This window comes from Hyaena hyaena, unplaced genomic scaffold (genome assembly GCF_003009895.1).
Source record: "Hyaena hyaena isolate Hyena2069 unplaced genomic scaffold, ASM300989v1 scaffold_1225, whole genome shotgun sequence".
Lineage (NCBI taxonomy): Eukaryota > Metazoa > Chordata > Mammalia > Carnivora > Hyaenidae > Hyaena > Hyaena hyaena.
In genome coordinates this window covers 72501-95863 of record NW_024081863.1, presented here as the reverse complement: position 1 = coordinate 95863, position 23363 = coordinate 72501, and the positions used below count along the sequence as shown (strand labels likewise).

At 40.7% G+C, this 23363-nt stretch overlaps 1 protein-coding gene across 1 annotated transcript in view; it reads left to right on the top strand.

Moving 5' to 3' along the window:
- ZFHX4 (zinc finger homeobox 4) overlaps positions 1-23363 on the top strand; it is a 157917-nt gene that overhangs the window by 131715 nt on the left and 2839 nt on the right. Inside the window, exons 5-9 of the mRNA XM_039222971.1 lie at positions 3375-3491; positions 9740-9873; positions 10110-10310; positions 10952-11069; positions 11607-17024. Coding sequence (XP_039078902.1) covers positions 3375-3491; positions 9740-9873; positions 10110-10310; positions 10952-11069; positions 11607-17024 — 5988 coding nt within the window. The remainder of the gene's footprint in view (positions 1-3374; positions 3492-9739; positions 9874-10109; positions 10311-10951; positions 11070-11606; positions 17025-23363) is intronic.

Sequence of the window (23363 nt, the reverse complement as noted above, 5' to 3'; positions counted from 1 at the left end):
CTCTCAAAGTAAATAAACTTCAAAAAATAAAAAAAGAAAATTGGAAAATTCTACAGGACCCTAATGCATTTTTGAAGCTTAAGTACATCCATGTCATAAAGTTTAGCATATGAATAAATACTGTATTTTTATATTTCATAAGGCAAAACAATAATTAAACTATATATTCTGTGAATACAACAGTGTTATGAAATGTTATAATACTTCCATTATTATTATATGTAATATATCAGTGAAGAAACCTATTGATGAAAATGAAATCTGTTTTAACATCTTCATTTTAGAATTTTATGGAATGGAATTTTATGGAATTTTCCTTCATTTTAAGGCATCCTTTAATACATTAGTATTATATATTAATAAATTAATATAATATATGTGTTTTTTCCTATACAGCATCTTATATTTTATGGCATTTTACTATTGAGAGAAATATGGTACTTGAAAATTAGAATGTAGACACCTCTTCCCCTAACCCCAAATGCAGCCTACAGTTTTCCTAGAGAAAGCTGTTTCTCCTCATTAATATTCTTAACTCTAAAGTCCATTTACAGAATGAATGTCAAATTTATTTCAAAAGTTCTCTTTAAGAATGAAAGTGAGCTTTTTTTTTTCCCCTGGCTTGTATGAAACTTTATGGTGTATATAAGTTACCCTTTGATTATTTTTTGCCTGATTAAAAATTTGCAAAGTTCTATGGCTCCAAAGAGCCTACCTGTAATAAACAGCTTGTGCCTTCCAAACCACAAAACAGGTCTGAATTGCTTGAGCATTAGAGCTAATTGCCTGCCTACTTCAAAGGAAGAACCAGAAAAGAGAGAGGGAAAAAAGTCACAGAAGCAGAGGCAGTGCGGGCAAATCCACCTCTAGAGGTTATGAGTTGTGGCTTGGGAAGAGTCAGGCAAAGTTATGGCCTCAGAACTGCTGTTTGCGATTAAGTTGATGGGGAGAGCCTACCCCACAATCTTTCCCTGCTGCTGACACAGAGTCTTTGTTCACATTCAGATTTCTCAAACTGTTGCCAGGGTCAGGCTGAGGTCAGACACCACAGTGATGTATAGAAGAACATGTCTGGGAATTTCTCTCACACTTAAAACACATACTGGAAAATGAAGAAGACCCTGCAAAAACTGTCTGATGAGACCCAGATTATCCTGTAGTTTTGTCTTTTAGTACCTTCATAATTTTTGTTTTCTTCTCCTGACACGCCATGTTTTATTAACGTGAGTTGCGATAGCCCTTACAATTTTATGTCCCCTCAAGATAAGGACACTCAGTAGCACTCTGACACTTCATTTTCCAGCCCTGGGGAAAAGGTCCAGTAAATCTACTCAAAGAAGTCTTGCATCCCTTCCCCAGGATGAGTTGAAAAGTAATTGCCATGGGCTGTCGTAGGTAGAGGGCCTGACAATGGATGTCATGTCATATGTGTGCACTTGGCAGGGAAACAGCCCAATCCAGTCATGACCTCAGCCTTCCTGCCCCCCAAACCAAACTGGCCACGGTCCCCAGCCAGGTTGGCCCCTGCTGGGCTGAGCAAGCCTGTGTTTGATCAGTAATTATCACTGATGAGGGGTGAAAGCAGGCTAGAGCCTTAAGAAGTGTTGATTCTCTCCTCTTAAAGGAAAAATTTCACAGGTATTTGCCTGAAAGGGAAGCTCCCCTGCCCCAAGCCCTCAGATGACTGACCGCTCCCCCCACCGGACCTCAGTTCTGCTTTCGTGCAGTGCAACTATGGAATAAATGGATTTGTATGGTGCCTTTGAGGACTCACAGTTGAAACGAATTCTTATTTCAAATTTATTAAATGCCCTTGTTTTCCCCCTCAGCTTTTTAGAGCTTCCCCCATCGAGCCCCGAAGTGCCCCCTTCTGTTGTTTCCTGGTTGCACAGTTGTAGAGCAGGGCTGGCCCGTGAGGCACTAAACGGCAATTTTTTTTTTTTTTTTTTTTTTTTTTTTCATTTTATTTTATTTTGGCATTTTTTTTTTTTTTTTTTTTTTTGCTCAGCTGCTACATATGACAGTGGATATTTCATTCTGCTGTCAGAACGTTATTAATAAAACATGGGGTGTGGAGAGGGCCACGATTTCCCCTTTCAATCACTATAGCATTTGCAATGAAAATTTTATGCAGTGTGTAATTTTCAGTTAATGCTTGACACTTAAAATGTCCGTAGCAGCGTTTTGTATGGTTATTGAAGGGTTAATTGTATCATGTTCCCTGCATAAAAGCTCTGCTTATCAAAAGCAAATAGAAGAGTGTATGCAAATGTGTGTCGATGACCTTTTGCCTTTCCAGGGTTAATTTATATGGTCATTAAAGATTTTATGAAATTGAGCAGTCTGGCGCTTCAAATCCCATTTTACCTTCTTCTCCTAATTTATGTAATTCCTACCTGAGCAGGGGAATATGATTTTTATTTTTTTGTGCTGCAATGAAAACAGCATGCCATGCTGTGGGGAGTTGCGAGTCTGGTTATCTGGCATTACTCAGATTGCTAAAAATTCATTAAAATGTGACATCAGCACAGTGAGAGACAAATGATCGCAGGATGAAAGAGAACAGTGGGCCTTTCACGGATTAGTGCTACACAGACTCAGCATAGAGGCTAACTGCATAAACAGATTAATCCACCAGCAGCGGCATAGCTAAGATTTACAGAATAATTAAATAGGGCTGAGTTACTGTGAGGATTTCCATGTAATCTAGCTGGTGTGAACCCGTGAATGAGGTGTGGGGTGACGTGGTTGTCATAGAAGAAGTATACCTTCTTATGTCCTATGCTCTGTATAGCTCCCTCTATAGAACACACACACACACACACACACACACACACACACACACACACCAATGTAACTGAAGTTTTGAGATCCTACTCTGACAAATTCCAAAAAATTCCCCCCGGGGGCCTGGGGACTGAAGGCAGAGTAACACCTGTCTTCCATTTAACCCGTCATGATCACATTATTTCACTAAGAATTGTTTCCAAGGATTGGGTTTGTCCTGTCATCTTTCTGAGTCTGCGGATACAGTAGACCCATGTGGTTGAGAAGTTTCTACTGTTAAGAGGACAGAATTGGCTTACACCTCTTTTTAAGTCTTTTCTAGCTTCGACCGTACTTAAGATGCTTTCTTTTAATTTAGCACAGGCACATTTCCTCAATGGGTGTCAAAGGAGTTCCTTTAGATGAAAATTTGCATTGGTGTAGTAGCAGGTTCTAACAGAGACTTTGGAATAAACTTATGTTCTTTTTTCAGAGTAAATGTCTGCAGATGATTCACAAAGAGCACTGCCTTTCAATGGTCACGTTGATTTTGGTGTGCATGTTTCTGGGGTTTTCAATCCTACTGACTGGTCTGCTTTGCTTGACAGAAGAACAGAGTGAGGAGGCTGAGGGAGCGGCCAAGCCTGCCTCTGTGGTGGAGGATGACGAGAGAGACACGTGTGAGAGAGACAGTAGTGAAGGCAAAAACTCTAATAAAGATTCTGGTAAGATGCTAGCATCTTTCACCTTTCTTCCCTCCATCCTCCCCCCCCAATTCCTCCCCATTCCCTGCAATCAGCCCTTCCTTCACCCCCCACCAAAGCTTATTAAAAGCTTTCATTCATTTAAAACTGTCTGAACATTCCCACTACTATTCATTGCATGTGCATTTTACATGTGATTTCTATCAGTAGCCTCCCATTGACCTATTTTTAATCATAACCATCTGACAGAATAGATGTGGATAAGTTGAAGAATATTACAGGACGACCAGCGAGATTATTTTTTAATCAAATCAGTTTGTGTGCTTGTAATTTTTTAAGCGCCTTTCATTAATCTTAGCTATACTTGTGATTCCTCTGATGGCATATTAATTTTTCATAAGCGCAGGATTAGATATCACTTGAAGTTTTTTCATTCAGTCACATGCACCCCCCCAAGCCACGTAACCCTAAAAATAAATGTTATTTTTCCTTGCTTTTTTACAACTTACACTCAGGAATTTGCTCTTTTTAAGGGCATCTATTTGAGGCATTTCAAACAAAATCCAGTGGAAAAGTTTACAGATGATTCAGCCTAAGAAAGAGGAAATATCATTGAAAAGGGATTAGGTGCTGGGTAATTTTGATCTTCTAGAATAGACAAATCCCAGTAATGAAAGCTACTGTCTTTGAAAACAAACCTTCGTGTCATGACATTTACTTGTGCACAAACAAACCCTAGGCCAGCATCTGGTGTGGATACCTAAGGCTTTTTCTGTGTTTGATTTGGCAAATATATGACTTCATCCATGCTTTGTATGTATGAGATGGAAATCTATGGTCGCAATGAATATTACATTGGCTACTTTTGCTGCACGCTATACCTAGTTTTATTATGTTGGACTCACTGAAGCAGAAGAAGTGCTGAAACGGGTTCAAGCCTATTAGCTTCAGGTACCCATCTATCTTTTCCTTGAATTCCAGTGACAGCTGCATATATAAAGAAGCTTGTTTTCACCATGAAGACATTGGGTTGTGCAAAAGATATCATTTTTACATGCAAGTTTGTTTAAGTCTGAATTATCCCATATTTGTCCTTCAGTCTTTGCCTATCTAAGTTTTGCATTCCCTTCAAAAATTATTTGAAGGGCCTCTCTGCTTCCTACTCCACGTCGTTCAACGCTACGTTTCTCTCAGGAGTCCAGTGGGAAAGCACCACTTAAATTTGCGTCTAGGATGTGGTGGCTAACATATGATCCTAATTTGATTTAAACAAAGAGGATCTAAGGTTGGTATTGAGCCTAAAGCAATGTAAAAAAGATGCCATAGCTGTATACTAGTAAGCCGGCTCCTGAGGTTACTGACAAGGGATTTGAAATACCTCGTGATCAGTTAAGGTCAAGGGCAGTGCCATCTAAACCTCGTTTGAAAATAATTGGAAATAGCAAGGTAGTCAGTTTATTCATTCTCTAGGATGGACCTCATCAAGCCTAGCTGCTTGGCTACCTCAGGGACGGCAGGCCTCTGTCACTGGTGTCCTTCTCACAGTCATACCCAAAGACATCGCAAAGCATATCCCTCCCATTCTTTAAAAGAATATGTGAAACACACAGGTAGCCTATTAGTGTCTGCTAAATGCTCACGTAATACTTAGGCATATGACATGATGCTTGGTTGTAAATATCTCATGCCTTCCAAAAGATGCATTCTGGGAATCTCTTGAAAACACATCCAATCTTACTATCGAGGGGGGAGTCTTACTGGAGAATCCCACAGAGGCAGGGGCTGTATCTTCACCAGCAGTTTACTGCTCTGTATAAATAATGGGCTCAATCACTCCCTAATGGCCTGATGAGTTATTGTCCTTTCTCGAGCGCCTAATTGTACCATCTAGACAGGGCTCCAGCTTCTGAGGGAATACAGAACGTTGCATAATGTTACTTATTTAAAACCATTTTTAATTCCTGCAGAAATTCCTCCCTAGGTGTATCTATAGAAATGAAAGTGGGATTTAAGCACCAACCAAAAAACAATTACTACCATTCAAATATTTAGCCTGGAAACCTCCTAGATTTCCAGACAGTTCTTGTAACTGACAACTAACATCAGCTTTCAACAAAGTTTTCCACTTTTTAAATGGAATCTGATTAAGTGAAAAAATTATTACATGGATTTTTTTCCTTATACATATTTCTAATGATTGAATAACCACTTATGTCTGTATTGGTCTTTTTCCTTATGTCCATTATAATTGTCAGAAAGTACTAGCAGACTTAAACGTTAATCACTGTCTTAAAATGTTAGATGGGAAAATAGTGTGGCCCCACTTTAACACAGACATTTTTAGACAGGGAGGAATTAGCACATGTTAGGAAGACTATGTTTGTGTAAGCTGTTGTGCTGTGTTGCTGACATTAATCTCTAGGACTGGAGCTTTCAAAATGAGATTTGGCAATATGCAAGTTATATTTGTTGAATATTCATTCATAATAGAAAAGCTTCATAATGCCTCATTTATATTGTCATTTAAATCTAGTGCCACTTTAGATTAATTATAATCCAAATTATAGCTCTGTGCAGTACAAGAATTAATATAGAGTTTATCCAGATTAATACATTTGCATTGAAAATGTAATATGTCTCTGCCATGGCTAAGGGGACCACTTTTTAATAAGGGAGTAAACATGAGGAAGGATGGAAATTAACCTTCATTATTGCAATTAAAATTATCCTTTCATTCCGGCCTCATTAGAAAGAATACTGTACCAGTAATTATAATTTAGAATTGTTTGTAGTTGAATAACATCCTTTGTTATATTCAAGTTTTATAGTAGTCAAACTTCATCAAATACATTGATTGATAGATAATTACTCAGGTTTTTGTTTTATTGGGTTTTTTTTTTCCAGATTTGTTTTGAGTACATATATATGCTATTGGATTTTCCTCTCTTATTATGAGTATAAACCACTTTACAACCTTCCGTTTTTTAGGGATTGAAAATTATTAAGTAGGCAGCCTCTGAATCAAAATGAATTATGTTATTTTTATATTAGCCATCTCATGCAAGCTAAATAATCCCATAACTGACAGATAATCATTGGCTCATCTATTTGGCAGTGCTTATTTGTAATTAGATTTCATTTTTTAGTTAAAATGCATTAAAATGACATTGTTTTTTGAGAATATTGGGATGTCCTTAATAACACAAAAATGAATTGTGATCTCATTTCAAATTTTGTCCTGGGTAACAAACACGGTTTAGTTCAAATAAAGTTTCAGACATAAACTATGAGTAATCACAAAACTTAATCAAAACCTCCCAAAATTGGCAGGCCCTTATTTAATATATTTCTCGGATAAGACAATTCAGAAAAAGATCCCAGAGTTGATGCCCTACAATTTATCACGGAGGCCATAGTACCTGAGATAGCACCCTTTGAGTAGAAAAGGCATGCGTGCATAAAATGTAACTTCCATCATCTTTGCAAATAATCTTGATGACCTCCCTTATCCTCAAGAGTCTGTTCTTGTTATGTTATTACATCTCAGTTTTCTCTGCTGCTTCTTATCAATGGCATCTATTTCTGGGCTGGCTGGCTATAAATGGAGGGGGAGCCCAGCCTTTATTTATAATTTCTTTTTAATTTAAAATAAGATGATCTTTAGGAAGCGTCCAGCTTACATTCAGATCATGGTTTAATTAACTAAGTTAATTAGCCACAAACTATTGAAGCTGACACATATATTGGATGGAATACTGTAGCCAACAGTTAGGCAATGGCTATGAAGTAATGGCCCTACAATTTAACTCTTTGCTTCCTCGAGACAACATGGAATGTCACTAAATTAAAAAAAAAAACAGTTTAATATACTGTTGATGAATATTAACAGTATGATATACTGTTGATGGATGTTAATAAGGCAAAAATAAGAACATGAATTATTTATACCAAATATTTTCACCAACTTCCAGCACACTCTTAGTGAAATGTTTCAAACCATGAAAGCAATATTTTTGATCCTTTATGGTACTAACATTAGGATATATATGCTTATGAAAATAAGGCCATAGCTATAAATTTAATAGATTTAGAAGTTTATTGAAGGTTTATTCTATTGCTGATGTTCCATAGCACCCGCAAGCAGCCAGAGTCATGGAGATTATCTTTTAACTGGTGTGTGACAGCTTTTGATAGCATAGGGAATTGGACCAACTTATTATTTGGTCATGTCCAATTCTACCACATACACAAAAAGGATGATAAGAAAATATGACACAGTATTATTCTCTTACGGGAATGTATTCATGCTCATTAATGAGGAACTTTTTAAGAAAACTCAGTTCCACAGGAGAAAGCAACTGGTAGGCATTTGCTGATTTAAATGACAATCATTTCATAGAACTTGGTCTGACACCATAGGGAGTACGTTTTATTTGCAAAATATTGTAGAGCATATCGTCTTCCTAATGTTATTTTTCACACTTTTAAACCAATATCATAAAAGGACATTTCGAGAAGGAAAAACATATTTTTTGATGCCAGAATTAATTATGAAATAAACATTACTGTTTTTGACCTATCTTTTGGATATCAAGTATTTGGGTATTGTTTAATCAGTGTAATGAAATTCTTCAGTCAGTCTCAAATTTAAGTTCATTCAAATACAAATACGATAAATCATTTTTTCAAATATTTACAAAGAATCTAAATTTCTCCAAGGCATATGTATATATAGGACAAATGAACTAATTCAAACAAAATCTAATGTTTGTAAATCCAGACATCAATAGCAGTATAATGTGTTGAAAATGTAGCACTAATTCTATACCTACCACAAAGCCTCAAGGGAATAAGATGATTGTCATCGTGTCATTTAACTCCTGTCTTTTTTTTTTTTTTTTTAATTTTGGTCTCCTCAGAGTCCTCTCACTTTTAAATTTCTTTCTGAATGTGAAATTCTTAAAATTATTTATATGGTAGAAAACATGCATCTCTAGTCAGGTTAGAAAAAGAATATATTTTTTGGTTCATTTTTACTCTGTTTCCGTAACATCCTTGACCTTATTTTAAAATTAAAACTGGGTTATTTTGCAATAAGGTGCAATTTGTTCATTTATATGAACCGTATGTGGATTGAAAAAAAATCATGATAAATCTTCATGCACAGCATACAATCAGATTACGCCTAGACTCTATATTTACGCGGGGTCTGATAGCAATCAATGGTTTAGCTTCATTGCATTTCAAGATGTATTTGCACCCAGTTGTCCAGTGATAGTGTCCTCACCCTGGAAATAATTTAGTTGCAAATTGACTGGAAGATGGTGAAAATTGAAAGTTAAAATTAGAAATACTCATAATAAACAGCAGAAAAAAGGTCAGATGATGCCGCGCTATGATGAGATTGGAATGGATGGTAAATGAGGTTTTGTGTTTGTCGTGAGATGTATGTGACATGCCTACCCAATGTCGTTGTAATATCCAGCCTCACAGAGGAGATTATCGGGAAAATTGATGCTGGAAAGAATTTTCTGTTAGATTGGGAAATTAGAATTGCACTCTTTTCTTTGATGTGTGTGAAGCTCCTGCACATTACATTGCTCATCTAGGCAAATTTCTAAACCATCTTTAACACCGAATATTCGGATTAACCTCATAAAACAATTGTCTTCTTGAGATTTGGGCCATAATGTTATGTGCACAGCCAGCTGCGGAGACATCTGAAGGAAAGCGTGAATCGCAAAATGTAGTGACAGATATGTAATGTGTACTAAATTTTTAAACCCTATACGTACCCCGTAAAAATATTATTTTAGTTTCTGAATTATAACTAGCCAGTTCTTCTCAGTCTTCTGAAATGTTTTCAGTGTCCAAGAATTTTAGAAAAAAGATGAGTAATTAAATGTTAGTCAAAGGAACTATTTTCCAAGTTAGCATTTGTGAATGGGAGCAGATTCGCTTTAATGTGATAAAGGCATCCTGAGACACCAGAGAGCATGTGTTATGGATGAATCTTTCAAGGTCACCTAGGGTTATCTAAACATGAGACAGAAGTACATTTTAAAATATATTTATAAAGTCTACTTAGTAGATAAAAAGAAGTGTGCTTTTTGCCTTTTGAGATTACCATCATTTAAAAGTGTTTGTTCAGTCATTTTAAGGATTCAGTGGATTTAGAGCCAGAGCTGTTTGAAAAACATGTAATTTTTCAGAGTTTGATGTTGTTAGTCTTTTAAAATTGAGGTTTTCTATTCTTTTTTGGGAATCAGGAATAATCACACCAGAAAAGGAGCTAAAAGTCAGTGTGGGAGGGGGGACCCAGCAGCTCCTGCTGGCCAAAGAAGAGGATGTTGCGACAAAAAGATCAAAACCTACAGAGGACAACAAATTCTGTCACGAACAGGTAAATATGTTTCTTCCCTTTGCTGTGTAAACCTGTTTATTATTATTGTTATCGTTGTTATTACTGCTGTTGTTATTGCTCCTGATAGTTACAGAGCCCCAAACGATTTCATGCTGTCGAAGTGTATGTAGAGACTGTGATCGGCGGTATAATGAACTCTTGGTGTTACTTCTAACGCTCTGAGGTCATTTGAGTACGTCAACTAACGGCGGCCATGTTTCTTCCATATTCTCCAGTTCTTTCAGTGTCCTTATTGTAACTACAACAGTAGGGACCAAAGTCGTATCCAGATGCATGTCCTGTCACAGCACTCGGTGCAGCCGGTCATCTGCTGTCCCCTCTGCCAGGACGTCCTCAGCAACAAAATGCACCTCCAGCTGCATCTGACGCATTTGCACAGTGTGTCTCCGGACTGTGTGGAGAAGCTGCTCATGACAGTAAGGACACCGAATGTTGATGCACGTGTGACATGCCCTCTGCAAAAGTCTCAACACAGAATCTGTAATTGTTGGTTGAGGAATTTATTTATTTTAAAATATTTTTAATGTTTTTATTTATTTCTGAGAGAGAGAGAGAGGCAGCATGAGCAGGGGAGGGTCAGAGAGAGGGAGACACAGAATCCGAAGCAGGCTCCAGGCTCTGAGCTGGCTGTCAGCACAGAGCCCGACGTGGTGCTTGAACTCATGAACCGTGAGATCATGACCTGAGCTGAAGGCAGACGCTTAACTGACTGAGCCACCCAGGCACCCCTTCAGTAGAGTATTTGACTATCTTACATTTTATCTGTAATGTTAACTAAATGACTCATGAGGACATGTGGCATTTCAAAATTTCTTGGTTATCATTATAAAACACTGGACCTACAAAAACCTTCAAGTCATAGGTTTGAAGAAAAAAAAGAAACGAGTACAGCATTCAACAGCATTGATCTCAAATTCAGAGGGATAGCCTTGATCCTCAAAATGTCTCTGCTTTTGTTGGAGAAATGTTACGTGAGCTATGCTCTCCTGCCAAGTGCAGGTGTAATGGAGTCTGCTTTCTGGGCCACATTTGACATGAACACCCGTGGTTCTCACAGGTGCCTGTGCCTGACGTGATGATGCCGAACAGTTTGCTACTGCCAGCAGCTGCCTCTGAGAAATCGGAGCGGGACACACCTGCAGCCATCACAGCTGAGGCGTCTGGGAAATATTCAGGTACGCCGGCCTGGGAGCAAGATGTACAGAGAACATGCTCGGGGGTGCGTGTTTGTGGTGACAATCCAGGATTGTTACTATCAAAGTTGTTGTTGTTGTTGTTGTTGTTTGCAGAGCATAGAGGAAAAAAAGCTATGGTGTGTCCACGAGTAACATTTTCCAAGGCACATTTAGTATCCATCTGGTTATCTGTGACTGCCCTTGGGGGACTTAAGTGCCGATGACCAAGAATAGTCTGTGTGTTCTAATTCCTGAACACTGAGGTTATGGCTCTCGATAACATGCTGATTGCAGCCTACTATAATTACCTTCAACTTGCCTTTTTTCCTCTCCTGAAATTCCTTGAGGCCAGGGGTGCTTTCTTGTTCATCTCCAGGGCCCAGTACAGTGCTTGGCACATAGTAGTTGCTCAATAAATATTACTTCAAAGATTGATTAAGTGGAAATCTTTAGTGGTTCCTACTTAGGAAATTTATTGGCATTTAAGCAGTAGGCTTTCTTCCTGTGAGCGACCTATTTGTGCTTTCTTCTCCACAGGCGAGAGTCCAGTGGATGACAAAAGTATGGCAGGTCTTGACGATTCAAAGGCTGGCATGGAAATAAAGAGTGAGGAGCAAAAACCGACTAAAGAACCCATGGAAGTGTCAGAATGGAATAAAAATAGCAGTAAGGATGTGAAAATCCCCGACACTCTCCAAGATCAGCTGAGCGAGCAGCAGAAAAGGCAACCACTGTCTGTGTCGGACCGCCACGTTTATAAGTATCGCTGTAACCACTGCAGCTTGGCTTTCAAGACGATGCAGAAGCTTCAGATACATTCCCAGTATCACGCGATTCGGGCCGCGACGATGTGTAATCTCTGCCAGCGTAGTTTCCGTACATTCCAGGCTTTAAAAAAACACTTGGAAGCAGGCCACCCCGAGCTGAGTGAAGCTGAGCTTCAGCAGCTGTATGCCTCCTTGCCCGTGAACGGTGAGCTCTGGGCAGAGAGTGAAACTATGACGCAGGACGACCATGCCCTAGAGCAGGAAATGGAGAGAGAGTATGAGGTGGACCACGAAGGGAAGGCAAGTCCCGTAGGAAGCGACAGTAGCTCGATTCCTGATGACATGGGCTCTGAACCAAAGCGGACCTTACCTTTTCGAAAAGGGCCAAATTTTACGATGGAAAAATTCCTTGATCCATCTCGCCCGTATAAATGTACAGTGTGTAAAGAGTCGTTCACCCAGAAGAACATTCTCTTGGTCCATTATAATTCAGTTTCTCATCTGCATAAGTTGAAGAAGGTTTTGCAGGAAGCCTCCAGTCCCGTTCCGCAAGAAACCAACAGCAGCACAGATAACAAGCCCTACAAGTGCAGCATCTGCAACGTTGCGTACAGCCAAAGCTCGACACTGGAAATCCACATGAGGTCCGTGCTCCACCAGACAAAGGCGAGGGCCGCCAAGCTGGAGCCGAGTGGCCACGTGGCTGGTGGGCACAGCATGGCGGCCAACAATAGTCCCGGCCAAGGGATGTTAGAGTCCATGAGTTTAGCGACAGTAAGCAGCAAAGATGCCCACTTAGATGCCAAAGAATTAAATAAAAAGCAAACTCCGGAATTAATCTCTGCCCAGCCTAGCCATCACCCACTGCAGTCACCAGCACAAATCCAGATGCAGCTACAGCACGAGTTACAGCAGCAAGCCGCCTTCTTTCAGCCTCAGTTTCTAAACCCCGCCTTTTTGCCTCATTTCCCTATGACCCCGGAAGCTCTGCTGCAGTTTCAGCAGCCTCAGTTTCTCTTCCCATTCTACATCCCCGGGACGGAGTTCAGCTTGGGGCCGGATCTGGGCTTGCCCGGCTCGGCCACGTTTGGTATGCCCGGCATGTCAGGAATGGCTGGATCCTTGCTGGAAGACTTGAAGCAGCAGATTCAAACCCAGCACCACGTTGGCCAAACTCAAATGCAAATTCTACAGCAACAAGCACAACAGTACCAGGCCAGCCAACCCCAGCTGCAGCCCCAAAAGCAGCAGCAACAGCAGCAACAGCAGCAGCAGCAACAGCAGCAGCAGCAGCAGCAGGCAGCAAGCAAATTATTGAAACAAGAGCAAACGAGCGTAGCTAGTTCAGACTGTCCTGTTCCGAAGGACGCGCCGTCTTACAAGGAGACAGAAGAGATTGCTGAAAAGCAAGAAAAGCCAAAGCAAGAATATTCAAGCGAAGGTGAAGGACTCAAAGAAGGCAAAGACCTAAAGAAGCAAAAATCCTTGGAACCCTGCATCCCACCACCCCGAATCGCTTCAGGGGCCAGAGGAAATGCAGCCAAGGCTTTACTGGAAAACTTTGGTTTTGAACTGGTCATTCAGTACAACGAAAACAGGCAGAAGGTACAGAAGAAGGGCAAATGTGGTGAAGGGGAGAACACTGACAAACTGGAATGCGGAACATGTGGCAAATTGTTTTCCAATGTTCTTATTTTAAAGAGTCACCAAGAACATGTCCACGGGCAATTTTTTCCTTACGGAGCACTAGAAAAATTCGCTCGTCAGTATAGGGAGGCCTATGACAAGCTTTATCCAATTTCACCATCTTCTCCAGAAACGCCGCCTCCCCCCCCTCCCCCGCCCCCTCTGCCTCCAGCTCCTCCACAGCCTTCTTCCTTGGGTCCGGTAAAAATCCCAAGCACGGTTTCCACTCCTCTGCAAGCACCACCACCCACTCCCCCTCCGCCGCCACCACCCCCGCCGCCTCCCCCGCCTCCACCCCCGCCCCCTCCCCCTTCAGCTCCCCCACAGGTCCAGCTGCCTGTTTCCCTGGACCTTCCACTCTTCCCTTCCATTATGATGCAGCCCGTGCAGCACCCTGCACTCCCTCCCCAGCTCGCCCTGCAGCTGCCCCAGATGGACACTCTCTCTGCCGATCTCACGCAGCTTTGCCAACAGCAGCTCGGATTAGATCCCAACTTCTTAAGGCATTCTCAGTTCAAACGCCCACGGACAAGAATTACAGACGACCAACTAAAAATCCTGAGGGCTTATTTTGACATCAACAATTCTCCGAGTGAAGAACAGATCCAAGAGATGGCAGAGAAATCTGGCCTCTCTCAAAAAGTTATCAAGCACTGGTTTCGAAATACGCTTTTTAAGGAACGGCAACGAAATAAGGATTCGCCGTACAACTTCAGTAACCCTCCCATAACTGTTTTGGAAGATATCAGAATTGATCCACAGCCCTCCTCTTTAGAACATTACAAATCGGATGCATCGTTCAGCAAAAGGTCTTCTAGAACGAGATTTACCGACTACCAGCTTAGGGTTCTACAAGACTTTTTTGACACAAACGCTTACCCAAAAGATGATGAAATAGAACAACTCTCCACTGTTCTCAATCTCCCTACCCGGGTTATTGTTGTATGGTTCCAGAACGCTCGTCAGAAAGCACGCAAGAGTTATGAGAACCAAGCAGAAACGAAAGATAACGAAAAGAGAGAACTCACTAATGAACGGTACATTCGAACAAGCAACATGCAGTACCAGTGTAAAAAGTGCAATGTGGTTTTCCCCAGGATTTTTGACTTGATTACGCATCAGAAGAAGCAGTGTTACAAGGATGAGGATGATGACGCCCAAGATGAAAGCCAAACCGAAGACTCCATGGATGCCACTGATCAAGTAGTGTATAAGCACTGCACGGTGTCTGGTCAGACGGACGCAGCCAAAAACACTGCTGCCCCCGCAGCGAGCTCTGGCTCTGGGACGAGTACCCCCCTGATCCCGTCCCCCAAACCAGAACTTGAGAAGACCTCTCCAAAACCTGAATATCCCACAGAAAAGCCAAAGCAGAGTGACCCCTCGCCCCCTTCTCAAGGCACCAAGCCAGCCCTGCCATTAGCATCAACGTCCTCAGACCCGCCCCAGGCTTCGGCAGCCCCGCCACAGCCACAGCCACCGAAACAACCCCCGCTGGTCGGAAGACCTCCCTCGGCCTCGCAGACCCCGGTCCCTTCCAGTCCACTGCAGATTTCCATGACTTCTCTCCAGAACAGTCTACCTCCACAGTTACTACAATACCAATGTGATCAGTGTACAGTGGCCTTCCCCACTCTGGAACTCTGGCAGGAGCACCAGCACATGCACTTCCTTGCTGCTCAAAACCAATTCCTTCACTCTCCGTTCTTGGAAAGGCCCATGGATATGCCCTACATGATATTCGACCCCAACAACCCTCTGATGACCGGACAGCTGCTGAGTGGTTCTCTGGCGCAGATGCCACCGCAGACCGGCTCCTCTCACGCCACACCGCCCGCCACGGTCGCCGCTTCCCTGAAAAGGAAACTGGATGATAAAGAAGACCATGCTTGCAGTGAAAAGGAGGGAGGCAACAGCGGTGAAGACCAACACCGCGATAAACGCCTGCGAACCACCATCACCCCCGAGCAACTGGAAATACTCTATGAGAAATACTTGTTGGATTCCAACCCTACCAGGAAAATGCTGGACCATATTGCACGTGAGGTGGGGCTGAAGAAAAGGGTCGTGCAAGTCTGGTTCCAGAATACCCGAGCTCGAGAAAGGAAAGGCCAGTTCCGGGCAGTGGGCCCAGCACAGTCCCATAAGCGGTGTCCTTTCTGTCGAGCCCTGTTCAAGGCGAAGTCAGCCTTAGAAAGCCACATCCGCTCTCGGCACTGGAACGAGGGAAAGCAGGCCGGGTACAGCTTGCCGCCAAGCCCTCTGATATCAACGGAAGACGGGGGAGAGAGCCCTCAGAAATACATTTATTTTGATTATCCATCTCTGCCCTTAACGAAAATGGATCTATCAAGTGAGAATGAATTGGCGTCTACAGTGTCAACGCCTGTGAGTAAAACCGCAGAACTGTCGCCGAAGAATCTTTTAAGCCCTTCCTCTTTTAAAGCAGAATGTTCTGAGGACGTAGAGAATTTGAATGCCCCTCCTGCAGAGGCAGGGTATGATCAGAACAAAACTGACTTTGATGAGACTTCATCGATTAATACAGCGATCAGTGACGCCACCACCGGCGACGAGGGCGCGGCTGAGATGGAAAGCACCACGGGAAGTTCCGGGGACGTGAAGCCAGCTTTATCTCCTAAAGAGCCCAAAACTCTTGACGCGCTGCCAAAACCCGCGACCACACCCACCACGGAGGTCTGCGATGAAAAATTTCTCTTTTCTCTCACCAGTCCCTCCATCCATTTCAACGATAAGGATGGCGACCATGACCAAAGCTTTTACATCACGGATGACCCCGATGACAATGCCGACCGCAGTGAGACATCCAGCATCGCTGACCCCAGTTCACCGAACCCCTTTGGATCCAGCAATCCTTTTAAATCCAAAAGCAACGATCGACCAGGTCACAAGCGTTTCAGAACCCAGATGAGCAATCTCCAACTCAAGGTTCTCAAGGCTTGCTTCAGTGACTACCGAACTCCAACCATGCAAGAATGCGAGATGCTAGGCAATGAGATTGGTCTGCCCAAACGCGTGGTCCAGGTGTGGTTCCAAAATGCAAGGGCAAAGGAAAAGAAATTTAAAATTAACATAGGGAAGCCTTTCATGATTAATCAAAGTGGAACAGAAGGCACCAAACCAGAATGTACCCTCTGCGGGGTGAAGTACTCTGCCCGTTTGTCCATCAGAGATCATATTTTCTCCAAACAGCACATTTCAAAAGTGAGGGAGACTGTTGGGAGCCAGCTCGATCGGGAGAAAGATTACTTGGCTCCGACCACCGTTCGACAGCTGATGGCCCAGCAAGAACTTGATCGTATAAAGAAAGCTTCAGATGTGCTGGGCTTAGCGGTACAGCAGCCGGGCATGATGGACAGCGGCTCCCTCCATGGCATCAGTCTGCCGGCAGCCTACCCAGGCCTCCCCGGCCTCCCCCCGGTTCTGCTCCCTGGAATGAACGGTCCATCCTCCTTGCCTGGATTTCCACAAAACTCAAACAGTAAGTCCTTTCCAGGAGAGTCAGTCTAATTAATTAATTAATCAATTTTAGGCAGCCGATCACAGGTGACCAAGAGCAGGGTACCTCTGAATCTCTTTTAATTTCAGGAAGTGAAACCTTTACATTAATTGAAATATATACTTTGCTGGCTATAATTAGAACCAGGAAGTAAGTCAACCTGAACACATACAGAAAAATAAAGACTAGGGAGGTCATAGTAGTGTCTCAGAAATATATTAATTATTTGTATCATGACATCCTTATGTCTTAGAAGTATTCTTTTTATATAATTATTTTAATACTGATTTCAAATGGCATTTTAGCACAAACATGTGGCATAATATTCGGTATACATATTAATAAAGCTAAGTGTTAAATAATACATATTTTGGATCTTAATTTATGTTCTTTCCAAGGAAAATTTTTGTTTGTTTGTTTTGTTTGTTTCTTTTTATTCTTAAGTGCCAGGAAGTTCAAAACCTGAGGGCCCCCTAGATGCAGGAATTCACCTACATTGCACCTAGCAGAAAATAAACTAAACTTCAAAGTTTAATTCCTAAAAATATGACTTCTGCGATAATTTGCAAGTTAGCATTGCTATGAGATTTTTATTTTTGTAGCACCAATTGTTACTTGTTATTTAAGTAAATTTACGACCTTAGACATATATTGATATTACTCTATGACTTTCTATCCCCACCTTTACCCAATGCCTATAATTAAGTCATAACTAAATTGTAAAGCTGTTTGAGGCAACCCCAGATGATGGACCCAGTTCTGTGTTCATCAAGAGAAATATAACTTGTTAATCAAGAGAAACATAAGTTGTGCAGTTTCAATTTTGTGAATAAGAATAGGTATCCAATTATATTGGGTTTAAAAAAAGTTGAATATTGTGCACTAGGCAATCACCCAGCCACACTTACTGTTTTATATGTTATATAAACATTACATAGGGGCGCCTGGGTGGCTTAGTCGGTTAAGCGTCCGACTTTCGCTTAGGTCATGATCTCGCGGTTCGTGGGTTCGAGCCCCGCGTCGGGCTCTGTGCTGACTGCCAGCTCGGAGCCTGTTTCAGAGTCTGTGACTCCCTCTCTCTCTGACCCTCCCCTGTTCACGCTGTCTCTCTCTCTCCTAGAAATTAAAAAAAAAAAATAAAAAAAAACCTATTTAAACATTACATATTATGCAAAATAGAAAACACGGTTCTCTTATAATTTCTTCCTTAAAGTTTTATTTTTCAAATTAACAGTGATTTTTTTCAAACAAAATGAAGAAGAAACAGTGAAGTCTTCCCTTTTTACAAGGAAATTTTGACATTATCCAGAATGAACTAATTGCATATCTAGAAAGTTTCCAAAACACACTGAACTTTTTTTCATTTTCATAAATTGGACTTTTACATAAATTTCAAACTTTTTGATTTCATCTTTCTCTTATAAAAAAAAATCATGTGATTGTAGGAAGATAGTCCTATGTTAACTTTCAGCTTGAGAGACATGAAAACGATGATATCGAATGGCCCCTTGCCCGACTGCTATCTCCTCTGGTTTCCCCTGTCCTGAACGACTAATTGGCATTCGAGAGAAACAGAATAAATCTACACATTTAGAAAAATGCTCGAGAACAATTCTGCAGTGGCCCTTCCTTCAACTATCCATAACTATCATACCAACTACTTTGCCTCTAAGTGGTATTTTGGGCTTAATCATCTGGTGGTTATTCTTGGGGCCTTAAAATGTGAGAGTTACAATTGCATGTTCTGTTTGTACATTTAAGTTAAGTCAGATATAATTTTTTTTTTTTATGTTTTATTTATTTTTGAGAAAGAGAGAGCTAGCAGGAGAGGGGCAGAGAGAGAAGGGGTCAGAGGATCCAAAGCAGGCTCCTTGCTGATGGCAGTGAGCCCAACATGGGGCTCAAACTTACAAACTGTGAGATCATGACCTGAGCTCAAGTCAGACACTCAATAGACTGAGCCACCCGGGTGCCCCTAGATGTAATTATTTTAAAAATAATGCAGGGGCGCCCGGGTGGCTCAGTCGGTTAGGCCTCCGACTTTGGCTCAAGTCATGATCTCACATTTTTGGGTTTGAGTCCCACGTTGGGCTCTGTGCTGATAGCTCAGAGCCTGGAGCCTGCTTCGGATTCTGTGTCTCCTTGTCTCTCGGCCCCTCCCCGTCTCGTGCTCTGTCTCTGTCTCAAAAATAAATAAAACATTAAAAAATTTAAAAAAAAGAATAATGCAGTGCTTGTTCTTTTTGCATGTGAATGTATTATTAGACTTCCCCTCCCATGTCACATAATCACTGTGATTATTGACACATAGGAAAATGTCTGACGTGGAAAAATTCCTATGATCAGTTTCGTAAAATAGAGACTTTTCCACATAATGTCTGCTGTGGAAAAACTCCTATGGGCAGTTCTGTAAAATTTACAGTTATGTAAAATTTAAAATGAAATATTATGTAAGATAGAGTAAAATTTGATATTTTACACGCACTAGAAACAGGTGAAGTGTTTAAGTGTCCGTGTTCATCTACAAGTCTGCTTTGACTGCTGCTAAAATGGCTGCCAAAATGGCAGCCAAAGCATCTTGTTTACTCTCCGCTGGATCACGGGCCTTGCTTGTACATCGTGTGCCTCCCTGACCACCCTTCTGATTTGTCTCTCGGAAACCGGTACCCAGAGGGCTTACATGAGAGACAGTGAGAAGAGAAGTGAGAAATGTTTATGAAATACTTAAAGAACCTACCCTTTCTTCTCATTCGACTCACCATAAATATAATTTATATCCTCCTCCCAGAAAGGTGGGCTCTGCTTCTAAGTATCAGAGGTGGGGAAAGATGCTGGAGGCCCTCCCTTCCGGGAGCATGAACGGTATCTGTAAATGCATCAGGTACTGAGGAACTTGTTGCCTTATTCAATCCTGGACCAAAACAGACCAGAGAGTGTTACAAAGAGAAAAGGTCTGTGAACCCACCTCCTCGAGTTTGCAACTTCCTTGCATTTGTTCTTGTTTGCCATGGATTTTAAACATTAATACAGCAGAGGTACCAGCAGGACCCTGTCTGAGAACCTCAGTTCCCACACTTAACAGTTCACATCCTGTTTAGGCTAATTTCCCCGTGGTGGGTAACGCTGAATCTTCTATTATCTCATAGCGTGGAGCTGGGGTTCTCCATCTTTCTATCATCATCTTGCTACTGTGTTATTTTTCATCAAACAAAAATTGCCTTCCCTTTACAGGAGAAGTAGACATAGAAGTAGACATACCAGCTAGGTGAAATCAAAAGGAGAAAATGACTTCCTGAGTAGAATATAGCTGTGTTTCTCACATGCCCTGGGCTCTTGCAACAGCTTGAAATATATATATATGAACAAACTTTGAGAATATGACATGTTCATCTTGGGCCCACTTTAATGAGATTTAGTTATAGAAAAAGCTTCATTTTAAGATGCCCTATCCCTTTGAAGGTAAATCTGAGGGTTTTAATCCTAAAGAAATCACTAAAAAGGGACTCCACTGAATATGAGATGTGCCATGAAGTAATGTCTGCTTTCAACGGCTACCCCCCAAAATTGATTTAAGTTGCAATGTGTGTGTTCAGTTTTAGTATTTATCAGCCTCACTGATAAAAATCACCCATTTTATTCTATTTTGGGTGGAATGGCCATTCTGGTTTACCAGCTTTAATGCTTACCTTGCTTCCAACAAATCTTCAAAATATTTAGTCTTTCAAGATCATAAGAAGGCTCTGTCAGGAGTAATATACATTATGCGTGCCTGTTTCCTGAATTATATCCTGGTCCTCTCCTCAGTATCACTGATTACTATTACTCATTTGCTAATAGAATGAATTATTTTCTACTCAAAAAATTTCCACTTTTGTCTTTTTCTATCATGATCATATGCAAAAAGAGCAAGTGGCAATAGAAAATCACATGCCTGTGCACCTGGAAAAAATCAGAAAACTTTAAATTTACATTTTATCCTTTAGGATGTTGGCTTCCTTTGGCATTTTGCTCAAGATGAATAGGAAAATAACTTGATTTTCTATTTTTAACTTATTTACTTTATCGTTTTAAGCAGTGTCTGATTTTTATATCTTCCATTAGTGTTTGGAAACACTGTCTAACCCAATTTCCTTAAATGGAACTTTAGAACATGCCTTGTGCATTTTTCTCATACTTCAATGTAATTTACCAGCACATTTGGGGTAAATCTAGATAAGAGTAAGTCTTTCATAATTTTAGCACAATTATCTTTGGCCCTATGTACATAATAAGCTTTATTTTCACCTCGAAAAGAAAATTTTCCCTCTGGGAGACCTAGATCAAAGAAACCTGGGAGAAAATAACTAGATCTAAGTGTATTGTGAGACAAGTATTTTCTTCCAAAAGCATAACTTTCAGGAATAGGCAGCTGTTTCAGGAGAATCAAACCAAACAAAATAATGATAATAGGAGATTATCTGCAGAAAAACTTTTATCTCTCAGTGAAATTTCAAAGAACTGGAGTAGGAGCTAGGGAACAGGAACAAAATGTCTTTAGCACTATAACCTGTAACAGACTTGAAAATTTGACAAGCATTTAGTTTATAGTTACTACCACTTGTTCCGTATTGAGATTGCTGTTCAGTTTTTCTCTTCTATTTCCGACGTTCATATATCAGTTGGCTATAGCCTATTTTACAAGCTTAGGTGTTTTATTGTAGGCCCAAGGCATATTGTTTATTATCCTTCATCTGCATCTCTTTTCCTAAAATTTTTACTTAATAGCTGATTATTTAGTTCACATTACTCCTCAAGATGTTGAATTCCTGAAAACTCCTGCTGGTCTTTGACTGTAGGAGTTAGGATTGCTATTATACAACTTTTCATGTCATTTCATTATGTGATCTGTAGATAGGAACTTGTAGACCCCATCTGAAAGGCTGAGTCCACAACTATTGATCCATTCTGCTTTCTAACTGCCACTGCTGTTTTAAGTCTTTGAGTTCCTTAAAATTTCTCATCTTAAATTTTATCATGTCAGATAGGCAAGCCAGCAGTTTTCTTAGATGTAGGGGGCAAAAGCAGTTAGGTGGAGAGAGGTGCAATTGAGTACAAAGTCTAGTTGGACTAGACCTAAAATGAAGGCTGGCTTCATGGCTTCATGGCTTCATGAAACTGAATGCCAACACAGTATCACTCTAACAATGCAAGGAAGGTTCTTCTGTCCTTAGTAAAGCTTTTTCCACCTGAATCACTCAGGCCTGAAATTCTATAATTAGATATTAATTCTTTTGACTTAATGAATTATCTTCTGTTAAATGGAAAACAGCATAGAATATCATGAAATCAGAATACTACCACAGTTAGAAACCCCAGATTACTTAATCTAGTATATAGTAAGCCTTTTCAGAAATAGGTGTATTCAAATCTTTCATTCTTTCTTGCAAATAAACATTTATAGAGAGGCGAATGGAAAGAAGAAAAGCCTGGTAGTCAGGAATGAAGGCAAGGGACTTGAGGGTTTAGTGCCCCAAAACAACTCCTTTACTTCACAGTGTTCTTAGGGCTGGTCTATGTCCCAGGAATCTAAGAAGTCTATACTAGCAAATTCGATTCAGATTCAGGAATTTGTTCATTCATTCCTAACCATTCCCCTACAAATCTTAAACAATTTTCCTTTAAATGTGTTTCCAATGTGACAGCCGTTCTTATGTAAAATGTAAATACTTGCTATCAGTTTCTCCTGGAATACAATGTTACTTTCAAGGATTTTTTTTTTTTTTTGCATTTTAAATATTTGTACTTTTTAACTTTTGAAATTAATTAGACAGGAACTTTGAGTGGCAGCTATAAAATTCAGTTCCTCAAACCGCATCTCCCATTGAGTCATAGATTTCTCTCTGTCAAGTCACCTAACAGCTTTCAGATTCAATTTTCTTAAAAAAAAAAAAAAAAAGGAATTTTTAGCATCTGTCCCCACTTACCATTGAGGATATCAGGAAACTATTCTCTGACATGATGGAAATTCCTTAGAGATTATCACTAATACAACTACAGAAATTATTCCAAAGCAAGTCAGAGAAGAGTTGGGCGTGGTGAGGTTACAAAGAAGAGCAGCCAGTAATAAGCTGGGTTAATTGACAGTAATATGATAATGATTAGGGTCAAGTTGAGAGTGATGTTGAGGACTTCAGCATATCTTGAGTACTAAGCCTGAGAAAGCTTTCTCAGCTGGGCAAAGTCTAATTAAAGTTTTTTCCTAGCTAAAGAGATAGAAGTATGCAGTTTTTATGTCACCTGTTCTTCCTTCCTTCCTTTCTTCCTCCTTTCTTCCTTCCTTTC